The sequence below is a fragment of the Anguilla rostrata genome, chromosome 5 (genome assembly GCF_018555375.3).
Source record: "Anguilla rostrata isolate EN2019 chromosome 5, ASM1855537v3, whole genome shotgun sequence".
Lineage (NCBI taxonomy): Eukaryota > Metazoa > Chordata > Actinopteri > Anguilliformes > Anguillidae > Anguilla > Anguilla rostrata.
Window position 1 is genome coordinate 37,313,849 of NC_057937.1, and position 25,623 is coordinate 37,339,471.

At 43.0% G+C, this 25,623-nt stretch overlaps 1 protein-coding gene across 6 annotated transcripts; it reads left to right on the forward strand.

Annotated features, from left to right (window-relative positions):
• Nucleotides 1-1,797: 1,797 nt before the first annotated feature.
• Nucleotides 1,798-23,785, forward strand: LOC135255207 (protein mono-ADP-ribosyltransferase PARP6). Of its 6 annotated transcripts, none has more exons than XM_064336056.1 (23): nt 1,798-2,101; nt 4,408-4,578; nt 5,679-5,756; nt 7,254-7,348; nt 9,378-9,438; nt 9,536-9,626; nt 9,758-9,824; nt 10,239-10,388; nt 11,211-11,373; nt 11,864-11,917; nt 13,279-13,374; nt 14,039-14,131; nt 14,549-14,674; nt 14,886-14,951; nt 15,189-15,256; nt 15,349-15,397; nt 16,033-16,145; nt 17,160-17,232; nt 19,645-19,714; nt 20,627-20,706; nt 20,999-21,062; nt 21,421-21,505; nt 21,624-23,785. In XM_064336056.1, the coding sequence occupies exons 2-23, from the start codon at nt 4,570-4,572 to the stop codon at nt 21,724-21,726; spliced, it is 1,854 nt and encodes a 617-aa protein (XP_064192126.1). In that variant the 5' UTR covers nt 1,798-2,101; nt 4,408-4,569; the 3' UTR covers nt 21,727-23,785. The 6 variants fall into 6 exon arrangements, 5 of the variants coding, with proteins under 5 accessions (XP_064192126.1, XP_064192122.1, XP_064192127.1 ...); XM_064336052.1 differs by having other exon boundaries at nt 1,799-2,101; nt 11,786-11,917; XM_064336057.1 differs by having other exon boundaries at nt 1,799-2,101; nt 11,223-11,373.
• The last annotated feature ends 1,838 nt before the right edge of the window (nt 23,786-25,623 follow it).

Genomic DNA, 25,623 nt, shown 5'->3' on the forward strand with positions numbered 1-25,623 from the left:
AGTTTAATACCTTTTAGTCCTGGAGCCTAATAGACACACACAGGTTATATTCTTCATGACTTAGCCAGTTCTAAGTCGAGCTGAGTGGACAGAAGCTACCCTTTTCATGTTCCCTCACTGATGTCATGCCTTTTATGATACAGTTGTAATCACTTGTACCTTGCTTTGAACTCACATTCCTGTCTTTGTTTCACTCTATTTTGTACTTATTCGTGGTCCATAGCTTTTAGGTTCTCTCTAATCTATATGTACATTCTTTCTTTTTTTTCTTTTTTTTGAGAATGTAGGAGGGTAGCATATTTTTGATAACAGTTGTTAACTACATGCAATACATTTTTTATGATGTATCTTTCAGAAAGGTAGTGTTGGAAAAAAATGTTCTAATGAGGTACCAATTATGGCTTTTTATTATTGGTTATTAACTTCTAAAAATATTAATAGCTAAAAAGTGAGTCTGTTGAGAAACCAAGGTTGATGAATATAAGGAACCATTCCAATAAGTTATTAAAATTAAAATTAAAATTGGTTAATTTTGCCTTCACTTTCAAAGTTTGGAATATTTCAGAGTTCAGTATTCCCAAGAGATTCACATATGACTTTCAACTGTACTTTTTGGCAGTTGATTAATGTTAGTTCTAAAAATTCTATCCTATTGACAGTGTTCTATATAGTTACAATTATATGACTTGCTATATTTGGTTGTTTGGATGACATTCTTTTTTACCAAGGACTATACACACATTCTATTAATAGCTATAATCTGTATTCCTTTTTCTAATCCAAAAAATGACCACGACATGTAAAAGATCATAAGCATTTAGTGATTATTTTAAAGCATACTTTGTTTCTATTTAAGTTTTTTACCAGAAACTAGAAACAGAGCTGGTCCTTGAGCTGTGCAGGTTTAGTATATGAAGCTGATATTACAAACAACACCTGAGGCTGAAAAAATGGGAGCATAAACACATAGTCACAAATATGCTTGTGCATGCACATCTACACATATGTGCATCCACACATAAAAACACACACACACACACACCTATACACACGCACAGAAACACACACTCTCACACACACACACACACACACATGCACACACGCATGCACATACGCATGCACGTACGCACACACCACACAAACACACATCCTTATGGTACAGGGACGTGCAGCACAGCAGGGACTGAATGGGGAGCTGCTAATCTGCCTGGCAGGTCACTCCTATCCAGGGTAAACACTGATTAAGGCCACAGTGCTGCCATTGACGGACAGCCACCTCTCCCAAAATAGAAGGTTCACCTCATACAGCGGCATTATCACTTCTACAACTGCTCTTACCAAGGATTTGTTTGATTGGCAGGTGAAGTGTATTATTGGGTATGTGGAGGGGCGGGGCTTCTGAAAAAAATGTGGCACTGAAGTGTTAAATCATATTTGTTTTGTGCTGAAGGATCGTCTGGCTGTATTAGGCCCAAAGCACAGTGACGCTAATAGGCTGGGGCGGGCCTGACCCCCCCTCTCCTCCCATCTCCCTGTCTCTGTTCCTTTCCTTGTCCCCCCAAAAAAGTCACAAGTACACACATACCCACAAAGCTCAGCTCCGGAGACATTTAATAGAACTGAAGCTCTTTGTCTTTCCACTCATCTCCTCTTCATTTCTGTACCTCTCTCCCTATCTGCCTTTCTCTCTCCATCTCTCTTCCCTCCCCTCCCCTCCCCGTCTAGCGTTGGCCCAGTCAGCTGTGAGTCACGTGACCGGCCGCTCGGCTCCCACTGAGCATGCTCGGGCCCGCTCTGTGTTGTCAGGCAAAATAAGACAGCAGAAGGAAGGGAGGTCCGCAACAGATAAACACACAGCCTAGCCTCGGCGGCGCGGCGCATTTCCACAGAGCGGTGCACACGAAGGGAGAGCCGGGCGAGGGAGACGCAGGAACAGAGAGAGAGAGAGAGAGAGAGAGGCTGCTGCGGCCCTCAGCTGTTTTTTTTAATTCAGCCATCCGTTGTTTTTTTATGAGTGTAGGAGGAGAAAGGAGAGGAATACGCATCCAGGTGCACCCTTGAAGCGGAAAAGCCAGTGACCTCCTTTCTGTCTTCTGAGAAGGTAAGCGTGGCAGGGGAGGCGCAGGGGCTGGAATTATTCTAATTGCACCTTCATGCGCATTATATTGATGGGGTCTCTTTGGGTCTGTCGGACTGCTGGGTGTGGGGGGGGGGGGGGTCGGGGTGAGGGGAAGGGGGGCAGCGCCCAGGGCAGGATAAAGACATTGAGGAAGGATGGAAGCAGAGAGAGGGGGACAAGCTGGAGGGCAGGTGGGGGTTAAAATGATGGATGGAAAGTAACAGGAAGAGTAAATATGCTGACGGGAATTTGAATGTTTTTTTATTATTGTGAAACAAATTGTTAAAATAATTGATATAATAGTCACAAAAGACAACAATTTGACAAATGTTGGGTGAAAATAAGAAGCATGCAGAGAACAAACCTCACTCTGAGAAACAGAGAGCGAGAGGGGTGGAGGGGCATGGGTGAGTTAGGGTAAGAATCTTTCTATTGAGTCATATCAAACCCAGACACACTGTGTTAGACAGCACTAGATGAAACATACCCTGCTATGGAGCCTCTCCTTTGTATCTTATGAAAGATAAGAAATGTGTCTTGTTTTGATTCACCTGTAATTTATACAGTCATTTTAGCACTGTCATAAACACTGTAGCTCTTCAGCTTTTGACACACAAACAGTGCTATAAAGTGTGTGAATTTTTTCATGTGCACCTACTACATACAACTGTGCGCAGTAGTGCTATTATGCTTCTTAATTTATGGTTTGAATTTGGATACTCCTCAATAGCTCTCATACAGAAATAGCCTCTTCATATGATGAGTCCCTACCACCACCACTATCATCATCATCATTGTCTTTTTCATCATCTTCTATATTCTTTTCATCTTTACCTTAATTTTCATTGTCATCTTCAGAGAATGTTATTTTAATGTTAGTGCCATCTCACTATTTGTCCGAAACAGGGATCTGTACACTGATTTTAAAATATCCTCTAGCTATGCATGACCTTTTGAGCTTTGGAACTGCCACACAGGACCCCCAAGTCATTAAAGGAGCGCTGATATTTTGAAAACAAAAATTCTGTATCTGCATTTCATTTTTGTTCCAAATGATTTTTTTCCCACACCATTATTCCGTGCCCAGAAAACGATTTGCACAAGGCCAAGAATTTATGAGACCTTTTCATCAGCAAACACGCAGACATTCACAAACATCACAGAAGCCCTCTTTAAATTCCAAATCCAAATTACATCCTGAAATACCAACAAAAATTCTAGAAACATTGTCTAATTTATTATTCTCCCTCACAAATTGTTTACTTTGGACACGTCTGATATGCTTGTCTATCAATATGTGAATGTCTGTTTCACAATGCGCTGCAGTTGAAGCATGAATTAAATAGCGGACGTGACAACAGGAGATATGTCCTGGAGCAGATCCGTGCTGTGTTCCGGTAGCAGTCAGAGAAGTGGCAGCGATCCTGCTGTTCGAAGGCTGATATAATCAGGGCAATAAAGACAACAGAATCGAGCTGCAGATGTGTGATGCTCAGAAGCATGTCAGACGTTCGAGAAGCTCTGATTGAGGCCTGCGCCGTGTAAACAAAGCCTCCGCGATTTGCCCTCACCCAGTCGGTACACACACGCGCCCGAAATGGCGAGATTAGGCCGTCTGCCTCGCGGAAAAACGAATCGCATCGTGTCACACTGCATGAAAACGCCAGCGGAGCGTTTCACATTACCTTGTTTGACCCCGAAGTGAAAAAAAATAAACAACATTTCAGTTGTTACTTTTTAAACATGATGCCACAAAGGGTTCAACAATGATTCATGTGCAGGCATACAAAACAAATTGCACAAGCATTTGCGCAGCCATATTCTTTTTATAGACTTGCATGTATACGAAGTAGAAGGTGAGACGACAATGTTCATTCAGATATTTAAGAATCACTGAGAATTTTTCTGGATATGGCATATACAAAATAACGATAAAGAAGCATTTCTTCAGAAAACAATAAATAAATAAATAAATAAATAACCCTCCATGTTTAAAAAAGCCCACAGAATCTCTCCCACACACATTCCACAATGATTAATGAAATGGCGACGGAAGACAGAATTGGTTGTTGCTAGGATACCCAGGATAGAGTGCAGATGATCATAAAAAGGGTGTAAAAAAAGACTACAGCTATGAGATCAGAGATGGAAATGTTGTACATCCATTACAATACATTCTTCACTGTCCTCATTTGATCCAGCTGTCCCCGGGAAATGTGATGTGAAGTGTGAATTGTACCTTTAAAAAAAAAAAAAATTTTTTCCCCTTTTTCTTCCATGAATGCAAGGAACCAGGGGTTGCCACGGAGACAGCAGCAGTGGAAAAAAAAGAGAGAAAGGAGGCCCCCCGTGGATTCAGCTTCCTAGTTCCTAGCCCTGCCTTCACACTACCACAGCTGGAATGGGTGGGAGACACTGGCCTCTGTCAGAGAAACACATATGAATTGCAGATGGCAATGGTAGGTCTGTTCGATCATGTGGTCTGCTGCTGTATTCATTGTTCCATTCATGTAAATTTAGTGTTGACAAATATTCCATGACGAGCTTATAATGTGATTTGAGGGGAAACTATACAATATACTGTATATATAAACATGTAGACTAGGCATGTTGCCAATGTCTCCTGTTCATTGTCTGCTTGCTTTACAATAACTACTTGAAGGTACACAAATGATCTGGCATTCAGAATCTGTAAAAATATAGTGACTCACAGCTCATGAAATAAAAATAAAATAAAATACAATTCTCTATCTAACAATTGAGCAATATACATATCTTGGACTGTTCATTTCACACAGTTTTTGAGTGAGGGTTTGAATTTGGATAAGATTGCCCAATGCGTCATTATAGTTGAAATTCAGACTCAGATTGAAATTATTTTAGGATGGCCAAATCTGTCATTGCTAGTGTCTGCATGAAGTTATAATGGTATAAAGAAAAAATAAAGCAATGTGTCTTGTCCCTAAGGGACACACTCCAAAGTGTAATCTGACATCTCTGCGCAATGTGTTTTTGGCAAATGCATGCACTGGTCGATCAGACTATTTCTGGATTTACTTGATGTATGATTCCTTTTATATCTATTTAAAAACCAAGCGTGGGCGCATTAAGGGTTTCAGTTAGTCTCTGCCCCAGATGTATCATAGAAACCAGCCTGGACCCTTATGCTATCCATTCTCAGGTGGATTGATTATTGAGAGAACAAGAGAGAGAGAGAGACAGAGAAAACTGAGCTGAATTTGTTGGTGAAACAAGTAGTGTTTTCTATCTATTACAGAACAGAGTGCACCATTCTGGGCGACAAACATTTGGATCATGTCTTTCAAATAATTAAATTTCTGTCTTCTCTTAAATGTTATAATGATTATATTCACTGATACATGTTTGAATTTTTGATAATATAGCAGTTATTTTATATTTAAAACAATCAAATTGGTCATGGCTTGCATTGCTTTGACAGTCCTGATGGTGATAGTCCTACAAATAGTGCATCACTGAACTGAGTTGAGTTGAACTGATTCAGAAGAAACAGGACCTTTTAAAATCCATGTGTCTGCAGGACATAAAGGGCCAGTTTTGGGCAGAGGATGAATCTGACGGAGACAATGACTCGGAGGAATTCCTGTACGGGATTCAGGTGAGGATGCTGAATCAGTTTTTCTCAGCTATGGAGAACTCTGTGAAGGAAGAGAGTGAAGGAGAGCTTTAGATCAAGGACTTCTCAACCAGTGGCATAACAAAATTTTCATGGGCCCTGGTGCAAAATTATAGCTGGAGGCCCCACCCCCGGCCCATCACCCTCAGACACACACCCTCCGCCATCATCACACAGGCCTAAATAGTACACTGCATGGCCAAAGGTATGTGGACACCTGACATCCAAAATCTCATCCTAAATTTGGCATTAATATGGAGTTGGCCTACTCTTTGCTGCTATAAAAACCTTCACTCTTTTGGGAAGGCTTTATGCTAGATGTTTGAGCATTGCTGTCGAGATTTGCTTCCATTCAGCTGGAAGAGCATTAGTGAGGACGGGTGCTGATTGGGCGACAAGGCCTGGCCCGCAGTTGGCTTTCCAAATTATTAAGAGTTGGATGAGGCTCTGTACAGGCCAGCCAAGTTCTTCCATACCGTTCTCGGCAAATCCATTTCTACGGGGACTTCACTGTGTGCCCAGGGATCCGACACATGATTGCTAATTGAGGGCTTACAGCTATGGACAGAGTCAGTGTGACTGGCTGGTCCTGTCAGTGTGCTATCTGCTGCCTATGTGCACTGGCACTAGACATGATGTTCTCATGTTCATTACATAAACCATAGAAAACCAGCACAAACATGCCAGTGACTGTCTTTACAGTTCTGTAATAAGATGGGGTTTTAGTAGTTTGACTCAGCAGTAGTGTGCGATAAAGGGAATGGCTGGCCCCTTAGCAGCTAGGAGCCCTAGTGCAGCTGAATATCCTGCCAGTAGTTACACCTCAACCCTCATTAGTTTTATGCTCACTGAAACAATTGGAATCCCAATTATTTTCAAAAACTTTCAGTCTGATTTCCTGAAAAAACGAGGTGTATTCTCTAGCAATGCGTAGTTACAGTAATGACCCTGCTCATATGTTTTACTAAGTATCATGACCAGTGAGTCGTCACGGTATCTGTTTTGCACCAATCATTGGTGTGTTATTAGTTTTGCACGTTCTACGGTCTTAGGAAATCAGGCCCACAATATTCACTCCACTCTCTCACGTAGTCCAACAACATAATCAGACCACTCTCACAATATTCGCCTCACTCTCTCACACACAATAACAGAATTCACAGATGCCACTGCCCTTCTACACCCACTCTAAATTTATTAAACATTGACTTCATTAACACACCACACTTGGATCATCACGGATTGCTACATAAGCTCTTAATGAATAATAGCTAATGCTAACTCTGTGACACCGGCAGAAATTCTAAAACTCTGTGCTTGATAAGGTTCATTTTTCTTTATTAATAATAGTCAATGCTCTGCTACAAAATACAAGTAAGACATTTGATTTGATATTGCTCTGTTAGGGCATATCTCCCATTGTGAATTTTTGGCAGTAGCACGTTAGCTTGAGAGATGAACATTGTTGAACGGTTGTAGGGAAGCTGTGCAGCTGACCTATACAGACACCCCCAGTTGGACGCCGACATCGAGGCAGTGAAGGACATCTACACTGACAGCGCGGTCTCTGTCAGGTACAGTACACGCGTCCAAAAGACATGAGCCCAAACTCCACTCCGCCACTCAGTTTTTGGTTGTTTCGTGTAAATGGCTGCTATCTTTAATTACTGTAGCAATTGTACGAAGTTAGATTTGGTGGCAGGGAGGAAAACACACGTTTATCTGATTCCATTTCATTTCAAAATCTGTAACTGAAATGTTTTGGACATTTTGTTAATAAGTGTGAGGAAAATTGCTATAGAAACATGATATGTCCAGACATAACCTGATGTATATTCTTTGGTTCTTGGCAGTATACTTACATCTCAGAGTCCATGCCTGGCACCAGCACCCCCTCTGGCTTAGTCTCAAAAAATGGGGGACTAAACTTATGAGAAACTCAGAGGTCTAAAACTTGTTACGGGTACAGATGGCCTAGGCATGAGGATGACTTAGTTTTCAGAGTATAAATAACTTGGATTCTATTCCTAGAAACTTGGAAGTCTGAAACTTGTTACTCATTACTCAGAGGTCCCTTATGAATGGCTTGGATTCCACTGCTAGAAACTTAGAGGTCTGAGATTTCTTACTCAATACTCAATACTCTAACCCGCTAGATTCCCTTCTAACTTGGAATCTAGCGTTAAACCTCAGAGGTCTCTTGCAACTTGTAGCTAGCTCTGAGTGAGGTGTGAATCTGAAATTCAAGCATAGATACCACAGCACCTGAAACACCGTCACACCTAAGAACATACCCACCAGCTCTTGTGGGGTTTATAACTGTATCCTGGGTACTTGTGATGTTTCAAAACTGGAAAGGAAGATGCAGATATGGTGGAAGCATGATGGTTTATTAATTAAATTAAGTAAAAACGAATATGAACACGTTCAGTACCAATAGCTGTACACAAGATAGCATGCTGGCTAAGAATAATAGACATGAACATATTTACCAGCAAAGTACATAACCAAATTATTCTGTATGGACATGACTATGGTACCTGGAGAACTGTTAGGCAGATTCTCCCAAATGATGACTATGGTACCTGGAGAACTGTTATGCAGATTCTCCCAAATGATGACTATGGTACCAGGAGAACTGTTATGCAGATTCTCCCAAATGATGACTATGGTACCAGGAGAACTGTTAGGCAGATTCTCCCAAATGATGACTATGGTACCAGGAGAACTGTTAAGCAGATTCTCCCAAATGATGACTATGGTACCTGGAGAACTGTTAGGCAGATTCTCCCCAAATGTTGTATTAGACTTAAATGCAATCCTGAGCAAGCCTTCCACATTACACACTTCACTCTGTATGCCCAAATAATGTCTCAACAGGAATCCCCACCACCAAGAGACCCACGCTCCTAGTCTCTTCCAGGAAGTATACTGTAGACACAGGGGAACCATCACAATCTAGTGACTGTGATAAGATACTTTGTATGTTGGACATGATCTTACGATTTTACCTGTCATTTTCTTAGATACTTTGCCATGGAGGCCCAAGGTGGTGGGCTTTCTATAACCCAAACACTTACGTAGGCAATACATACCTATCTATAAATACATTTTACTTTCCCCTCCATGCATACTTGGGATCACAACCTCCCTATACCATCTAATAACAGCTCAGCATGCCTGTCTATGTATCACCATCTCCTGCATTTCGGTTGATATTATTCACAATCCACCACATTTATCATATCGTTCCCAGCTATTTACATGCACATACTGTACATATGATGCTTTCTTTTAATGTGGGTATTGGTCAGTTCAGGTACTTTGAACCAGGAGTGGTCTTCTTAACCCCTGGGGGTTTGAATGAGTGTTGGGTGAGACTGTCCTATCTCCAGGCCGTGGACAACTTTATTTCTAGCTGTGTTTATAGCCTTCTGATCTTTATGACTCCACCTGAAATGATCAAAGTTCAGAGAAAGTTAAAATGGCACCTTGTACAATAAACACATTTTTTGTAACCCTGATTACATACAGTAAGTTGAAATTGTGAAATGCCAAAAGACCTTTGTTGATTCATATCTCTCTCCATTTCTTGCTTGACAGGGAGTATGGGACGATTGACGATGTGGACATCGACCTGCAAATCAACATCGGTTTCTTGGACGTGAGTTGCCTCACCTCTCTCTACTGTATCATCCACATCATTTTCCTTATTAGTGGTGCAATCCCAAATGCTTCTGTGTGTATCTGCTTCTCCTCAGGAGGAGGTTGCGACCGCCTGGAAGGTGATCCGCACCGAGCCCATCGTGCTTCGCCTCCGCTTCTCCCTCTCCCAGTACCTGGATGGACCCGGTGAGCGCCAAACGGCCTTTCTGTTCTCCCTCAGTAAAACCATAACTCTGCCATAACTCTGCTCCTTCACCACTTCAGAGTCACGCGGCTTCGAAGTCAACAGCTGACGCCTGCTTCTGCTTTGTCTGCAGAGCCGTCGGTGGAAGTGTTCCAGCCGTCCAATAAAGAGGGCTTCAGCCTGGGACTCCAGCTGAAAAAGTGAGCCCCTGTAATGACCCTCCACACACAGGTCTGAGCACCATGCCACTGTTAATAGCCAAGCGAAGCATGGATACCATAATGACTTTCTGAATCATCAACATTTGCTCCATCCAGCTAAACATTTCAATTAATTTTAGCATGTGGTGGCTACTAGCTGAAGTGGAAGTTTCAGTTAGATATACAATACATTGTAAATGGTAATTGTGAGTTTAATTACTGGTAATTTGCAGGAGTAGATAATAACTATTTTTGTATATTCTTTTTTGTATTCACTGTTTACTGTTCACCGATTATTTAATATTTTTAGGGAATATATGTATCCCATAAGAATTGTACAGATTCATTACTTCTGTGGGTAAGGATTTTGGACATTTGTAAAACACTCTGTCTCATCCTGCCTCATTCTCCCAGAATCCTCAGCATGTTCACATCACAGCAGTGGAAACACCTGAGCAATGAGTTCCTGAAGGCGCAGCAGGAGAAGAGGCACAGCTGGTTCAAGGCTGGGGGCACCATCAAGAAGTTTCGTGCTGGACTCAGCATCTTCTCCCCCATACCCAAGTATTACCTCAACTGCACACTTTACAACTACAATGGCTGTTATCATATACTGTACATGTATAATTACAACATTCTGTAATCTTTTCCAGATATTACTAAGAAATAGAGATTCTAGATCTGTTGTTCTTATTATATGACAGAACTACTGTTACAATTAGATGCATTGTATAATAATGTAGTCCACAGTATTAACCATTACTACAGCAGTAGAGATGGTGGTTTCAATGTAACAGTCATAATTTGAAGCACTTTCTAAAGATGTAGTTCCTATTGTTGTGCTACTACAATGAGTACTCATTGCATCATCAGTTCTAGAATTCTTATACAATACATGTTGTATTATGTCACAGAATTGATGCTGTGATAATTCATTGTTGTTGCCCATTTTCCTGGTGGTAAATGGGCCTGGATATAGTGGTATCTACTGGAAAAATATGGTTTAACCCATTGAAGACTAGGTTTTATGGAATGTTATTTTTTCTTTCAAAATTCTAAGTCATTGTTCTAAGACTCCATTGCTTTTAATTATCAGTGGTCATTGTTACATCAGCATTAAAATGTTCAGTTAAGAACATTCTAATTGCTTATTTCTGCTTCATTCTAATCATGTATTACACCTTAAAGGGTTAACCATGTGATTAGAATGTTATTTACCAAACATTCTAATGCTGATGTAACAATTGCTACTGGTAGTTGAAAGCAATGGAGTTGTAGAAACACTGACATATAGTTTTTGAAAACATTCCAAAAAAAAAAACCTACTCTTCAAAGGGTTTGAAAGCCTAAAACTAAAATACGGACCATGCATGTCTCCTGTCTCTGGCCCTCGTCCAGATCGCCCAGTTTCCCCCTGATCCAGGACCCGGGTCTGAAGGGGAAGCTGGCCGTGCCGGAGCTGCGGGTCACCCGGCTCATGAACCGCTCCATCTCCTGTACCGTGAAGAACCCCAAGGGGGAGCTCTTCAGCTACCCCCCCAACAGCCAGGTAAGCCGTGTCCTGCCCTGTTCCATCCCACCTCTGCTCCTCCCCCAAAATATGAGCAAAAACTAGAATTAGCGTTTTGTTCTCCATCCCACATTTATGGGCAGCAAAGACTGCAGGCTAGTTTTATTCTCAGAAATACTATCTGTACTCTGCATGTGTTTTTGCAGTATAATTATTATTAAAGCTGACATCAGGATATTACAGTTTCCAAGAGTGGTTTATAATTTTGATAAAACACATATTGTGTATATTGTATATTAAATCTACAAAACCGAACATAAATGCAATAAGACGCCTGCCTGCCGCTCCTTCTAAATTCAGTACTCGTATCTCCCGCAACCTTCCCTTCCCTCCTGCGCTACATTGCTGGCACCCTTTTCCCATAATGCTTTGTCTTCACTTGACCCATCAGACTGTGGCTGTCCCTGCGGCCAGGCCTCCGGCGCAGATTACCACGAAGCAGCTGATTGAATTGTTTTTTTCATCCCAGGCGGGAGGCCACTGCAAGAATATTCCTACCTTGGAGTATGGCTTCTTAGTGCAGGTAAGCTCCCGGTTAGTCAAGCATGCTCCGCGGTGTAATTTATCCAGCTACCTAATGCCCTAATGACTGCGCTTTTACTGTTTGTGTCCTGGTGGCATAGGCTTTGTCTTTACAGGCAAAGCACAGTACGGTGGAGCTGTAAATAATTGATAGTATTATAATCAAATTTCCATACATGGCTTAGTAGAGTGTCTTGCACATTTATCTTGTATATTTATTGTTACTGAATACACTGTAAAAGTACAATTTTGTTGTGGTATTACAGCATTGTGTTCCAAAAAGTAACTATATTTGATAATATAATACTACACTTATATTACCTATTGCAGAATTTTCAGAATTATTGCATTGCCATGAAATGTTCAGAATAATAGACCATGGAAATGTGAAGTAAATTTTGCACCCAAATAAGGAATTCCGATTCCATCACCATGTCAGACTAACAGGGAAATTAATAGGGGTAGAAAATTATTGATGCCAGCTCCGACACAAGCACTGACAATTTTTCTCAAGATCTTTGGATTTAATATGGATGTCTTTACTTGTTGAAGTTGTATGTTAGAGTTTTGAAGCCTGAATATATTTATTTTTTACCAGATTGTGTTGATAACACACACAATTAATTAATCCCGCGTCGTTTCTCATAGTTAAAGGACGAAATGATTGGTAAATGGCAACCAAAATCATATTAATTTTATCCATAAGTGAAAAAAAATAGAACTGAAAGTAAACGGGAACCACCAAAATTGTTCAGTGATCAATTGCGCAGAATAAAAAGGCTTCCTGTTATATATGTTATATCCACAAGGTGGTGCAAGAAGGGCACTGTATTGCAATAATAATTAAAATTATATAATATTAAAATGTTAATTTTAACAGTTCTATCCAAGGAATATTTGAGTTCCATACCTAAATCTGGCCAGCCAGTAAAAGGAACCAATTACAGTTGTGTAGCTAATGTATAGTGGATCACGTGTTTAAGCATATATAGTTGGGTTCATGGTGGACAAAAAATTATGTTTGTATTTCATGTAAAGTTCCCCATTCAAGGTCAAGTCAAGTCAACTCAATCATTACTATCCCTGTGGAAAATCTGTTATGCAGACAAGGTCAATAAAACAAATAAACAATTCTGGCATAAGGGGACAACATGAACAAAAGAAATATTTGAAATTCATCCCTTGCCATAACTGATCACATTTCATCCATTTTAAATGAGAGCAGGGGAGGAATCTGGAAAAAGGTGAATTCAGAAAGCTTTACCTCCTGGAACGCAGCCATTGTAAGCCAAAGCTCGGACCCCCTCCCCCGAGGGAAAGTGGAGAGACTGCGAGGAAAAAGGTCACTTTTCTTCCCGACAGATAATGAAATACTCGGAGCAGCGGATCCCCACGCTGAACGAATACTGCGTGGTGTGCGACGAGCAGCACGTCTTTCAGAACGGCTCCATGCTCAAGGTACAAAGCGCCGCGCGGAACGCGATACAGAGGCACTTACTGCAAAGACGCGAAGCTGAAATGAATGCGTGTCATCAAAGCGCGATTGCGCTCAGCGATGGTGTTATCTTTCACGGAGCGCTAGGTTTTGAATACATTAGACCCTAAAGTTATGGTAATCTCGCCTCCTTTTTTATTTGGTACAAAACCGTAGACAAAATATGAGCAGAGGAAAATGAAATCTGAAGAAGATGCGAGCTGAAAGCCGTTAGTGCCCTGCATATACATGAAATATGAATATTTTTATGCCCCGTGGTTTGGTATGGAATACAGACCTTTCCAGAGCCAACTGTGGCCAATATCACTGCAGGGTTATGAATAATTGACAACTGTATCACCCAGGCAAGAGAGGATGTCAGTAGGCTTAATAACTGAAGTTGCAGGAATGACGACCACTATTGGGAATTTTAAACAGCATTAAAAAGGAAATTTAATGCACTTTAATTACCAGGATGATTGTCACCAAAAATGAAGCACTCCTGAAATGGATAGTAAACACTACTTGTTTCACCACTTGTGTTTGTGTGTACGTGTATTGTGTGTGTGTGTCTGTGTGTGTGTGTGTGTGTTTGTACGTGTGTATGTGTGTAACTGTGTGTGTCTCTCTCTGTCCATGTGTTTGCAGCCGGCAGTGTGTACCAGGGAGCTGTGTGTGTTTTCCTTTTACACGCTGGGAGTGATGTCAGGAGCAGCCGAGGAAGTGGCCACTGGAGCAGAGGTGATGATCTCTCTCTCTCTCTCTCTCTCTCTCTCTCTCACACACACACGCACACACACACACACACACACACAACTAGATTCAATCAAAGCATTTAGCCTTTGAAGGCATGATAAAGGAGTTATATCAATCCAGACTTAAGTGTTTTTGGATTCAAGAGGCCTAGATGTAGCTTACTGTAGCTTGAGTCTAGTTTAAGCAGTTATCCTTGAGTAATTTCTTCCTGAAGATCACACCGCAATAGCAGACGAGCTGTGTAGGCTACTGTGAGTGCAAGTGTCTTCATTCTGGCCCAAACATTCTGTGATGCCTAGTGGCACTGCATAATAATATACTTATATCTTTCACCCAAGTTTCTTTCATATATACAGTGTACTGTTTGTGTTGAGCATGTGTTTGCTTACCGATGGTTCTCAGGTGGTGGATCTGCTGGTTGCCATGTGCCGGGCAGCTCTGGAATCCCCCCGCAAAAGCATCATCTTTGAACCCTACCCTTCTGTGGTCGACCCCAACGACCCCAAGACCCTGGCCTTCAACCCCAAGGTGTGGAGTTCATTGCCTTCCTTTTGCTATACCAGCATTGTATTTTTTAAACTGCAATATTTTGAAGTATACTACAACTCTAATGTTTAAGTCAGATAAATTTCAAATGTGTTCTGAGATCAGTTCATAATTTGATTGACTGTAAGGAAAACATCACAAAGCCCTTTAACAGTAAGAGGCATGCAACTCTTCCACTCTTCTTTGGCTGCAGAAGAAGAACTATGAGAGGCTTCAGAAAGCTTTGGACAGTGTCATGTCCATCCGGGAGATGACACAGGTAAGAAACATAAGGAGGATGCACATACTCCACTGTACATCAGTAAATACAGCTCCCATCTCACAACGAACCAGGCATATCCGAAAATAATATATACCGAATGTACACAAAATTAAGATGAATAGAGCTTCAAAGACGATGATCATTCCTCTGACTGGCTCTTGAGGTTGTACAATTATTTAGTTTTTTTGCCGTGTTGACAAATCAGTGAGTAATATATGTGTGCATTTTTGACAGGGGTCATATTTGGAGATTAAGAAACAGATGGACAAGCTGGATCCTCTGGCACACCCCCTGCTGCAGTGGTGAGGAAAGGACTGTGCCTCAGCTGAGCCTGCTCTTCTACACGGCTGTGTCTCTCTGAAGGACTCTTCTCACTCTCCTCTCTCTCTTCCAGGATCATTTCCAGCAACAGGTCTCACATTGTCAAGCTTCCGCTGAGCAGGGTAGGTCAGGCCCCCTGAGTCTGACTCAGGAGAGTCTCGAAAAATGATCTCAACAAGCATTTTAGTCTTATATTTAGTCTTAAAATTTTATTTCTATTACTTTTTCTAAATAAGACAAAAAGATGAGGTGCCAATAAGGTGCGACAGTTATACTCATTTTAAGATTTGCCAGTTTCACTTGTCAAGAATAAGTAACTTAAAACAAGCCAATATTTTGCACCCAGGAGAAAAAAGTCTCAAGTCTTCAAGTCTCATTGCAAGATGAGACACTTGTTAAGACCGATTTCTGCAGTGCTGTCACGATCAGCTCATCTGAGGGTGTTGGAGATGAACTAGCCTCCGGCTGACACCTGGAACGTTGGTTGAGTAAATTTTGCTGTCCTGCCAGCGGGTTCAGCTGAGTAATTGTGGCCCCGGCCAGAGAGGAAGGCCAGAGCCCCGTGGGTTTTCGGCGGACGCCCCCGAATGTTCGGCTTCCGTTTGAACTGGTCCTGTAGGTCGCCCTCTCTGTCTGGGCAGCCCCCCCACACCCCCTTTAATTTTGTTCAGTGTCTCACTGGGTTTCTCTTCATTCTCTCTTTCTTTTGCCTTCTCTTTCTCTCTCTCTCTCTCTCTCCACCCTCCCATTTCCACAGCAACTGAAGTTCATGCACACGTCCCACCAGTTCCTCCTGCTCAGCAGCCCCCCAGCCAAGGAAGCCCGCTTCCGCACCGCCAAGAAGCTCTACGGCAGCACCTTCGCCTTCCAGTGAGTCCCCCCCCCACCCCCACCATGCAGCCCCACCCACTGCTATGGTAGCGCAGCGAAATGGGGGTGGCCATCAGACGTCGCCGAACGCTGAGGCTCTCCATCCGTTGCCCGGGGGTCGTCGGGGTCGCGAGGGCGGGAACGCAGGGGCGGCGCGCTGCAGCTTTTGTATGCGTCCATTGGCCGGGAACTAATCAGGAGCTTAAATGTTGCCTCCGAGCGAGGGAGACTGGCATGGTCTCCCCAGAGAATTTATTTTACACTCCGTGTCTATTCTTATGAATACTGACCATGCTAAAAATAACAACCAAACAGTCATTTTGACCTCAGCTCTTTATTTTAAGAATAATAGAGAGTGGGAAAAAAAGATGGGTATACTTGAGTCCCAGCGGGCTGGCTTTTTATATAATCCACTGCTTATTTTCTCTAAATAGCCTGGGAGATGGCAGAACCAGGTGACTCTGGGCAGCGTTCGCTTGTGGTCGGTTGCTTTGTACCCAGCAGCCTCAGCCGTCGTCCGACACAGGGCCTCCCAGGTTGGCCAGATAAACGACAGTTGCATTCCTGATCAAAGAGGGTGCTGGGTCATTCCTTGGTTATTTGCGGTTGCTTTGCTCTTGTCTTGTTTTGTAGCTGATAGAGTTGTTTGCTTGTGCAAGGATGAGAATAAGAGCTAGACTAAATTTGCTTTTGTCCTTAAATTTGACTAACACAAACACAGTTTGGTGAGTTAATGTTGGCCATTGCTAAACTCGCCAAACTGTGTCTGTGAAGAAAAAACAAACAATCAAACCGACGATTACGCTTAATTGTGAGTTACAGTTATGAGAAAACATTGATTGAATCCAGGCCTGTGAAAAAAAAACAGATAACATTTGTGCCCTTCCTGTGTACAACAGCAGCTGTAGGCCTCAGACGAAGTCTCGGTCACACGTGATGCCGCGTGTTAAAGAACTGTTTGTTCTGTGTTCACAGCTCTCCTTACTCTCTTTCTCTCTCTCCACACTGCTCTAGTGGGTCCCACATAGAGAACTGGCACTCCATTCTGAGAAATGGACTAGTCAATGCCTCTTATACCAAACTGCAGGTATGTAGCACTCGCAGTTAGCACAAGTGAGACGCATGCACTCTTGGACAGAGCCTGTCTTCCTACCTCAGGCCTGCTGTCCAGCTGATCCATTTTGACAGCAACGGATGCCACGTTCCTCCTCGGGTCGTTTGTTATTTTTCCTTTTTTGTTTTTGAATCGGACAGACACACCGGTAACCGCCCAGCTTGTGTCTGGCGCGGGCCCTTCCCGCGCTGACGGCAGTGGACGCCGCGGCTCTCCCTGTCCGCGGAGGACGGAGGCCGCGGTGTTCACTGGGTTGCCGGGGTTACCTGTCGGTCTCGCCGACGGCAAAGGTGGACCACTAAGAGCTGCAAACACACCGTGCGCCCCGAATCCCTCGGTTTGTAGGGCCTCTTCTGCTTCGTCCTCTGGTCTCGACTTTAGAGGATCTCATAGCGAATAGGGCCTCAGCTTTTGCCAGCATCCCGGTTCCTAGGTTTTCAGTGACAAGGGGGTTGTTATTGGACAAATGGTAGCAGTATTCCCAAAAGAAGACTATTGACCAGTCTAGTCTGTAAGAAAACCAGCATACTTGTACTTGTGTTCTCCTTCTTGATTTTATATTCTTATGTACAATGAATCATGAGTCTTCTTTGTTTGTGTATGTGGAGTGGACATGTGTACACACCCTAATACTCATGTCAATACTCTTGACAAAGTTTGGTCTTCTCGCTACCCTGTCTCTATAATTGCAAACATAACTACATTTTATATAGTGATATTTTCTTGGGAAAACTAATATTTGCACCATTTTTGTATAAACATTGAGATAATTGGATCATTGTCTTGCTGAAAGATTTGTGGCCAAGTTTGAGCTTCCTGGACCAAGGTTTTTGGCCAAAATGTCTTCTTACTTGCTGAAGTTCATGATTCCATTGACTTGAACAAGAGCCCCTAGGTTCAGTAGATGTCAGCCCCATAACATCAAAGATCCACCATCATATCTCACCAGGCATGGTGTTCTTTTTTTAAAGTAATTTCTTTCTTTCAAAGAATATAACTTTCCTTTTTTGAGCATACAAAATAGCTCATCCCTTTTTTTATACAGCCTTCTCTGCTCATTCTTATCAAGGGTGTAAATAATTTCGAAAGGCACTGTAATTGATCTGATCATCTCAACAACTGATTAGAATTGTGTGATTGTGAAATTCAGTATTTCATTATAGAAGTTCTATAATGCGGTGTAAATTGCAGTGGAACCTTAGTATCCTGTTAATGAGAATGAAAGAAGAGACGGTTTTTGTCCTTGGGTTGCAGAGGATTAATTTGCCCTTGTCATAACCAACAGTGTTTGGATTAAATCCAAGATAAATAACCGTGTGAATACGCTGGAGCTAAATCCCACGCCACTGTACTGAAGTCACACCCCCAACTTGCATTGTTCTCATAGGCAAAGCTGTTAACCGTTTAAAGTGGAAGATCACAAATATGAAATTAGAATGTTCTTAACTGAACATTCTAATGCTGATGTAACAATAACTACTGGTAACTGAAAGCAATGGAGTTCTAGACCACTGACTTAGAATTCTGAAAAAAAAAAATTCCAAGAAACCTACTCTTCAAAGCTATTAATTTGTCCCCCCCGGCAGGTCCTTCTTCTGGCACCATTTCCTCTGGAGTCAGGCTCTAGGACACAAACATTTCAGAGCTTTGTTTTCTTGTCCTGCCTGTCACCCTACACCAGCATTTCACACCATCGGGTACTCTCATTTCTCTGTTTTTGGCTTTCAACTTTCATCTGAAAATGGTCACCTCCCCTTCTTTCCACCCCATGGTTCTATAGGTCAAATGTAGGCCATAGCACCTTACCTTTCACCTTAACCTACATCTTCTCTCCATCTTCTACCACCCTCCACCCATTCCTTAAAACTTCTCCCCCCGTTCACCGTGAGTGTCTTTGCTTGTCCATAGTGCCTTGCTTGATTTAAGGTTCCGGTTTTAGACAATAAGATGTTCCTATTGCAAGAAGATCCCCTTAAACAGGCTCTCTGTTTGGTCTTCATCCTTGTGTGTGGTCATTTCCTGTCCTCTCCAGGCGTTCCCTTCATCCATCTCCCCTGGTTTTATGGCTCATCGGTTTCCCGGGATTCAATTACCCTCAGACACTCGCCTGTCCGATGCTTGTTACAGAAAATCATAATCATTGCAAGGTGTTCCCTGGCATCATAACCGACTCAATGATAGGACTGCTGATGGCGCCAAAGACAGAGTCAGATGGAAATAGTGTCCTAGTAGAGCCACTGTAGTTTTTGACGAACGGCTAATTGCAGTTCCGGAAGGCGATACTTGATGCGCGCAGGCTCCGCCTCTTCCTCTGTGTACGTCTGAGTCTGTTTCCTTTCACTCTGAGTGATTCTCCCCTCCCCCCCTGCTCTTTTGGAACGCAAGCTACACGGGGCAGCGTACGGGAAGGGCATCTATCTGAGCCCCATCTCCAGCATTTCCTTTGGATATTCAGGTAGGGACACGGCCCGATCGCCCTCTGTTAACCCTTTGCGGTCTCTGCCCTCAATGCTCATGCGCTCAGCCGACGCCACCGCCGCGGGCGTGGGTAACTGTCCCTGCTTAGTGCTGCCGAAAGTGTGTGTGCATGTGTGTGTGTGTGTGTGTGTGTGTGTGTGTGTGTGTGTGTGTGTGTGTCTGTGTTTGTGTGCTCGGGCGAATGTGTGTGTGTGTGTGCACGCCCGACTGTGAGTGTGTGTGCGTGTGTGTTCTCAGCTCGGATAGCTGAAGGGGGAGAGTGCGATGCTGTCGGCCGTGTGTCTTTTCTCATATTTGTGTCTGGCTCTTGGTGCTGGTCACTGGTCTGTGACTCTTTCATTGGGGTTCTCTGGCCCGCTGCCAGAGGGCATCAAAGCCTGCCCAGCGGTGCATGCCAGGCATGCCAGGCACCTTGGCTGCCGCTGCTGAGGTTTATATGGGGAGCGGAGCTGGAGTCAGACATCGGGGGGGGCACTGCAGCAGGCGCTTGTGCAGTATAGCCTGTGAACCTGTGTGCCAGTGCTGGTCTGCCACACAGCAGGCACGTAGCGTGGTGACAGCTGACATGACAGTGTGTAGACAGTGTGTGGCCGTGTAGTATGTACAATGGTGCTGTGTAACCGCACGTGTGTACTGTATGCAATGTTGATGTGTAAGCGCTGGCGTGTAGTGTGTACAATGTTGGTGTGTAAGTACTGGTGTGTAGCAAAGCAGCAGTCTAACGCAAAGCATGGTGTGTATTACTGCACACGCACTGTGAGGAAGATCCTGTGCGTCCATGCAGGTTTGTGTTATGGTGGACAGTGTGTGACACTGCCGGTCCGCGGAGACAGATTAACCTTGCTTTTGTTTCACCTGGTCACTATGGCAACGTGTGCTGTGTGTCTAGGGATGGGGAAGGGACAACATCGCATGCCAACCAAAGACGAGCTGGTCCAACGTTATAACCGCATGAACACCATTCCACAGGTACTGCAGATTGTAGCATACTCCTGCACCACTCAAAAATATAACTGATATAGCATTGATTTTCAAACTTTCCTTATCCATGTGCTATTTATTTGAGGACGGGAACAATTTGTATCGCAGTAACGCAGGGTATTTTATATGGTAGAATGGATAAATAAATAACCTATTGTGCTGTTTTTTCAGACAAAATGCTGCGAAACCAGATTTGGCCATAGTGCACTGTGCTGGGTACCAGTATGTTTATGAGCTTCTGTTAAAATCTGTCTTTCTGTGCAACTTGGTCTTTTCCCAGAGCCGTCCAATACAGTCCAGGTTTCTTCAGAGCCGGAATTTAAACTGCATTGCTCTGTGTGAAGGTAAACGATCTGAACTAAAAGTCTAATATTGTAGATCAGTTAACAAAAATAGAAAAATGAACACAGTGCATCCCGATCAATTCTCGTCGAGATACGTGGAGCAATCCATAGGGTGGCCAACTCTTGAGCGTTATACAAGTCCTCTGTGTGGATGGTGATCCACTGCCACAGTGCCTTCCGAGCTGCGATCCTTTCTCTGCTTGTCACTCTCCCTGTTTTTTTACCTGTCTGAATAAAGAAAAAAAATACAAAAGGTGGGAACATGCTGCTCTCGGCCCCCCTCCCCCCCAAAAAAAACAACAAAAAAAAACAATGTGAGGCTGCCATGAGTGGTGTAATAACTTATGCTTTCCCACAGTAATAACATCTAAGGACCTGCAGAAGCACGGGAACATTTGGGTGTGCCCTGTATCTGATCACGTCTGCACGCGGTTCTTCTTTGTGTGAGTACAACGTCGCCGCTGGTTTCCTGCTTCCAGACACCACTCTAAAAATCTTCCTGGAAGAAAGCTGCATGCGTTCCCCCTGATCCGTCTGTTTGTCCGTTTGTCTTCCGTTCAGGTATGAGGACGGCCAGGTGGGAGACGCCAACATCAACACCCAAGAGCCCAAGATCCAGAAGGAGATCATGCGCGTCATTGGGACCCAGATTTACTCCAGCTGAGAGGATTCGGAGGAGACGACGCTCGTTTGTCCACCAGGGGGCACCGGGAGCACGCGCGTGGCCTGAGCCCGCTGGGCCGTTCGAGCCATAGCGCGGACGAAACGGCTCGATTTTCGCTGGCTTGAGGGGAGAGCGAGTGGAGCTTTCTGTCTGTTTCCTTTCACTCTCCTTCTCTTTTATTTCGCCCCTTCTATTTCTCATTCCGTCTTTGACAGCCCCTAATAGACGTTTTACCATCTGCCTTTCGAAAAGGCCCCGGGTGAATGATTGATAATGGACTTCCCTTCAGATGAAATGAGGTTGACAGGCAGAAATATCTCCCGTTGAAGCTGTCTGTTTAGGGAGACTCTAATGAGACTTTTAAATAGGATATTTGAAATCCCGTGGCCTACTCACGTTGGTCTCCCATTGAGCAGGAAGAACAGATAAGAACATTAAGCTCGATCCAGTCTGTACACTGGTCTGCTGTCCTGTTCACCTGACCTGACCTATCGACTCGCCAACCCCCTGCCTCCGAGACTCTGCCCAGTGCTCTCTCATCCCCCCCCCCCCCCCCCCCCCAAGCCACTGTGCCATTTTACTCAACCTTTCATTTTACAGGCAGTGGCCGATAAAACTGTCTTTGTCATTTCAAACGGCGGATGTCTGAAATTCACTATATTGGAAAATAATTCAGAATGATCCAGAATGCTTGTACGAGCCTGCCGTTGCTGGCCTGAGGATAATGGGGTGAACAAGCCTTTGTTTGTCATTTCATTACTTTTTTATGAGGGAGTGTTTTGGCGACCTTTGGTTCGTTTCATATTCCTTCGAGTCATTTAACGTGAGCGCAGATCTCAGGCGCGATCAGCCGTGTCCTAAGCACCGCTTTGCAGTTATTTTCCCTAAATTAAAGCTGATTTCCCTTTGCTGCTTGAATAAACACGGAGCTCCTTGAATACAGAATTGGAGCGGGCTCGCTCTGCATATAGCGTAATCACGTCCCTTATAGCAGCTCCTCACACGTGACACGAAGACGAAACTTATTCTGACTGCACAAGAACAAAGCGAGGTTATTTTCAGAGCGGGGCCTGTTCTTAATGGCTCATATAGGAGATACAGAATGTCACAGTAAAAACGTGTATACTTCCATTGTTTCTTCATTTATACCCCAAGGATCTTTCTGGATGGTTTCGGCAAAATTTACATACTCTATCAACCTGGGCACCAGTCTCAACAGCTTTTCTTTCTCTGTGGAGGAATGAAAAAAAAAATGGATAAACTAGAAGCTGTTTGCTGGATTCCCAACCAATTAGCATTAAAGTAGTTTGAAGGATTCCTATCCAATCAACACTGAGGTCCTCCACAGGCACTTGTATATTATGCTTATCCGGCCGGTATTTCCTTAAATGAGGGACCATGGGGCTATTTATCGGCATCTCTGATTGAAAACTCATTCCTAACAGAACTCCGGAGGTTACTGAAGTGCTTTAATTCAAATCAGTTCTGTTTACCTTGGGGAATGACCGTCATGTATAATTTACCTAGTTAGTTATGCTCTAATGTGATTGATGGTTTGTATTTATGTTTGCGTGTTTTATACTTTCCATTGCACTATTGCAGAGTTTTCCACACTCAAAGAGACTTGTCTTATGAACGATTAAATGACATCACTTGGCAGCCATTTTGTGAGCTTGCTTGTGGTGGCCGGTACAACTTCAGAGAGGCATTAAAAAGAGTATGAAAGAGGTTTTGGATACCTTGAAGAATGTTTGGTGGATGGTAAGGCAAGAAAACAGTGTATTGCTTAGACAACAGGGAATCAAGAGAAACACTGACACCCAAACATATCTCTGCTTTCCTGATATACTTCCTTCCTGTCCCAATAGTTCACTTGGACCATCAGTGTCCACTGCTTTCCCAATGGTGATACTGTACTTTACGATTAATTATGTATCTGTTAAACAGTGGTTTCTTGTCTTTTTTCCTGTCAGTCTTGTGCTTGAATGAACGGGATTCAAATGTAATCCTGAAAGTAAAAAAATAAAATAAAATAAAGATTTTGCACAATTTTATACAATCTGTCCAATCTGTTTGATTTATTTTGATTGGTAGGAAGGCATCTTTCTCTATGAATGCCTGAGTGACAAGACCCAAAGCTATGAACCTTTCTCTTTCTCATGCTAAAATTCCGTTGTATATTTTTATGAAACTCCCCAATGTTACAAAATAGGCCAATAATATAGCACGGTGATTAGATATTATTGGGGGGATTTCATGATGTGATTGGGATTTACTGATCAACAAGCCTGGGTATTTGTCACAGAAGTTGCAGGTGCCACAGATTCTGTGACTTTCCTCCATTTTAGGATTCTCTGTGATTTTTCGGCAGTTTTGGATGGTAACTGTCAACCTTACTGCAGCCAATGGTGTTTTTTTGTTGTTGTATAGGCCTAGGCATTTTAACAGTAGCATGTTGCCAAATGCTGGGAGAAAGTGCAATATTGTATACAGATTCTAGAATGTGCTGGGATCAAGATTGTTCTTGTCAGTTGTTGCTATCAGAGGTTTTTTCTATTGTTTCCCACTGCTGTGGATGCTCAATTAACATTAATAAATGAACGTTAAAAAAATGTTTTCTTCCACTTTTTTCAGTTTTGCATGATTTTCAACAACTTGGCCTTGACTTCAGCCAATACATTTTGTGACAAATACCCAGCTGAACTGATCAGTAATCTGTAGTCTCTGGGGCATGCCTCCAGAACCGCCTACAGGGTTGCAGTTTTCGGGGTCTAGGCATTTCAACCTTAAATATTCAAACTTGTGCCCGTCACTTACATCACAAAATCAAGTTACCATAGGAAAACAGAAGTATGCAGTATGTATTAAATCCTCTGTTGCTAATCCAACTATCTAATTCATTTCTGTTGTAGCATGGTAAGGGATAGCAGTACATTCCAAATACAGGTATTTGAAATATGTATTTGCATGTATGACATATTAACGGTTTCTAATGTCTCGTTTATATAGTTTATACCTCTGTGCCCCTTCAAAGAAACCTGTCCCTCCACCATTTTGACTTCAATAATCTGTCTCTGCTGTGTGTGTGTGCGTGTTTGTGTGTGTGTGTGTGTGTGTGAGTGAGCACGAGTGTGTGTGTGTGCCTGTGCATTTGTGTGTTCACAAGCACATAACTCTTCCCACCCAATAAGACTTTTTCCCATTATCCTCTCTTGTTCTCAGAGTAGAGTAACATCATGGATAATGAGCTGTATTTATGTAGCATCTCATCTCTGTATCTCAAATTCAGGTAACTCACCTTAACCACCATCAATGTGTACTGCCCACCAGGGTGTTTCTCTGCAGCCATTTTGCATAAGAATGACTCACCATGGCGCAGCTGTAATGAAAAGGGAGAGGTTTATTAAATCAGTGAAAAAAGCTAACTTACAAGGTTTTTTTTCAGGAGACTGGACAGCCTCCTACTATATATAATAAGTCCCACTGTACCTTTAATGGGTGCAGCAGGGAGGACTTAAATTTAATGTCTCTGTCAAAAGGTAATGACTCCTACAGCACAGTGTCCCGGTCTCTGAAATCTGGAACTGGGTATTTGTTTAATTCTCCATTAGGGGGTCTGCCCACTACTTGGTTTTCCAACCAAATGTAAAACCCTATGCTTCAGCTGTGAGGCAGAAATAAATGATACATACAGAACTGAATCATTTTGTTGTGAGAATAGAGTTGCTGCAGTAAGATTATGATCTGTGGGGATCTCTTGATCCAGGAGATCCAGAGATCCAGTCAGTGGCACCACACCAATGATCCACTGTGGGGAGCTCTGGTATAATTCATCAGCTGTCTCTGTTTTCCACCAACTCACAAAAACACAAGTACACAAGCATGTGTACACACAGG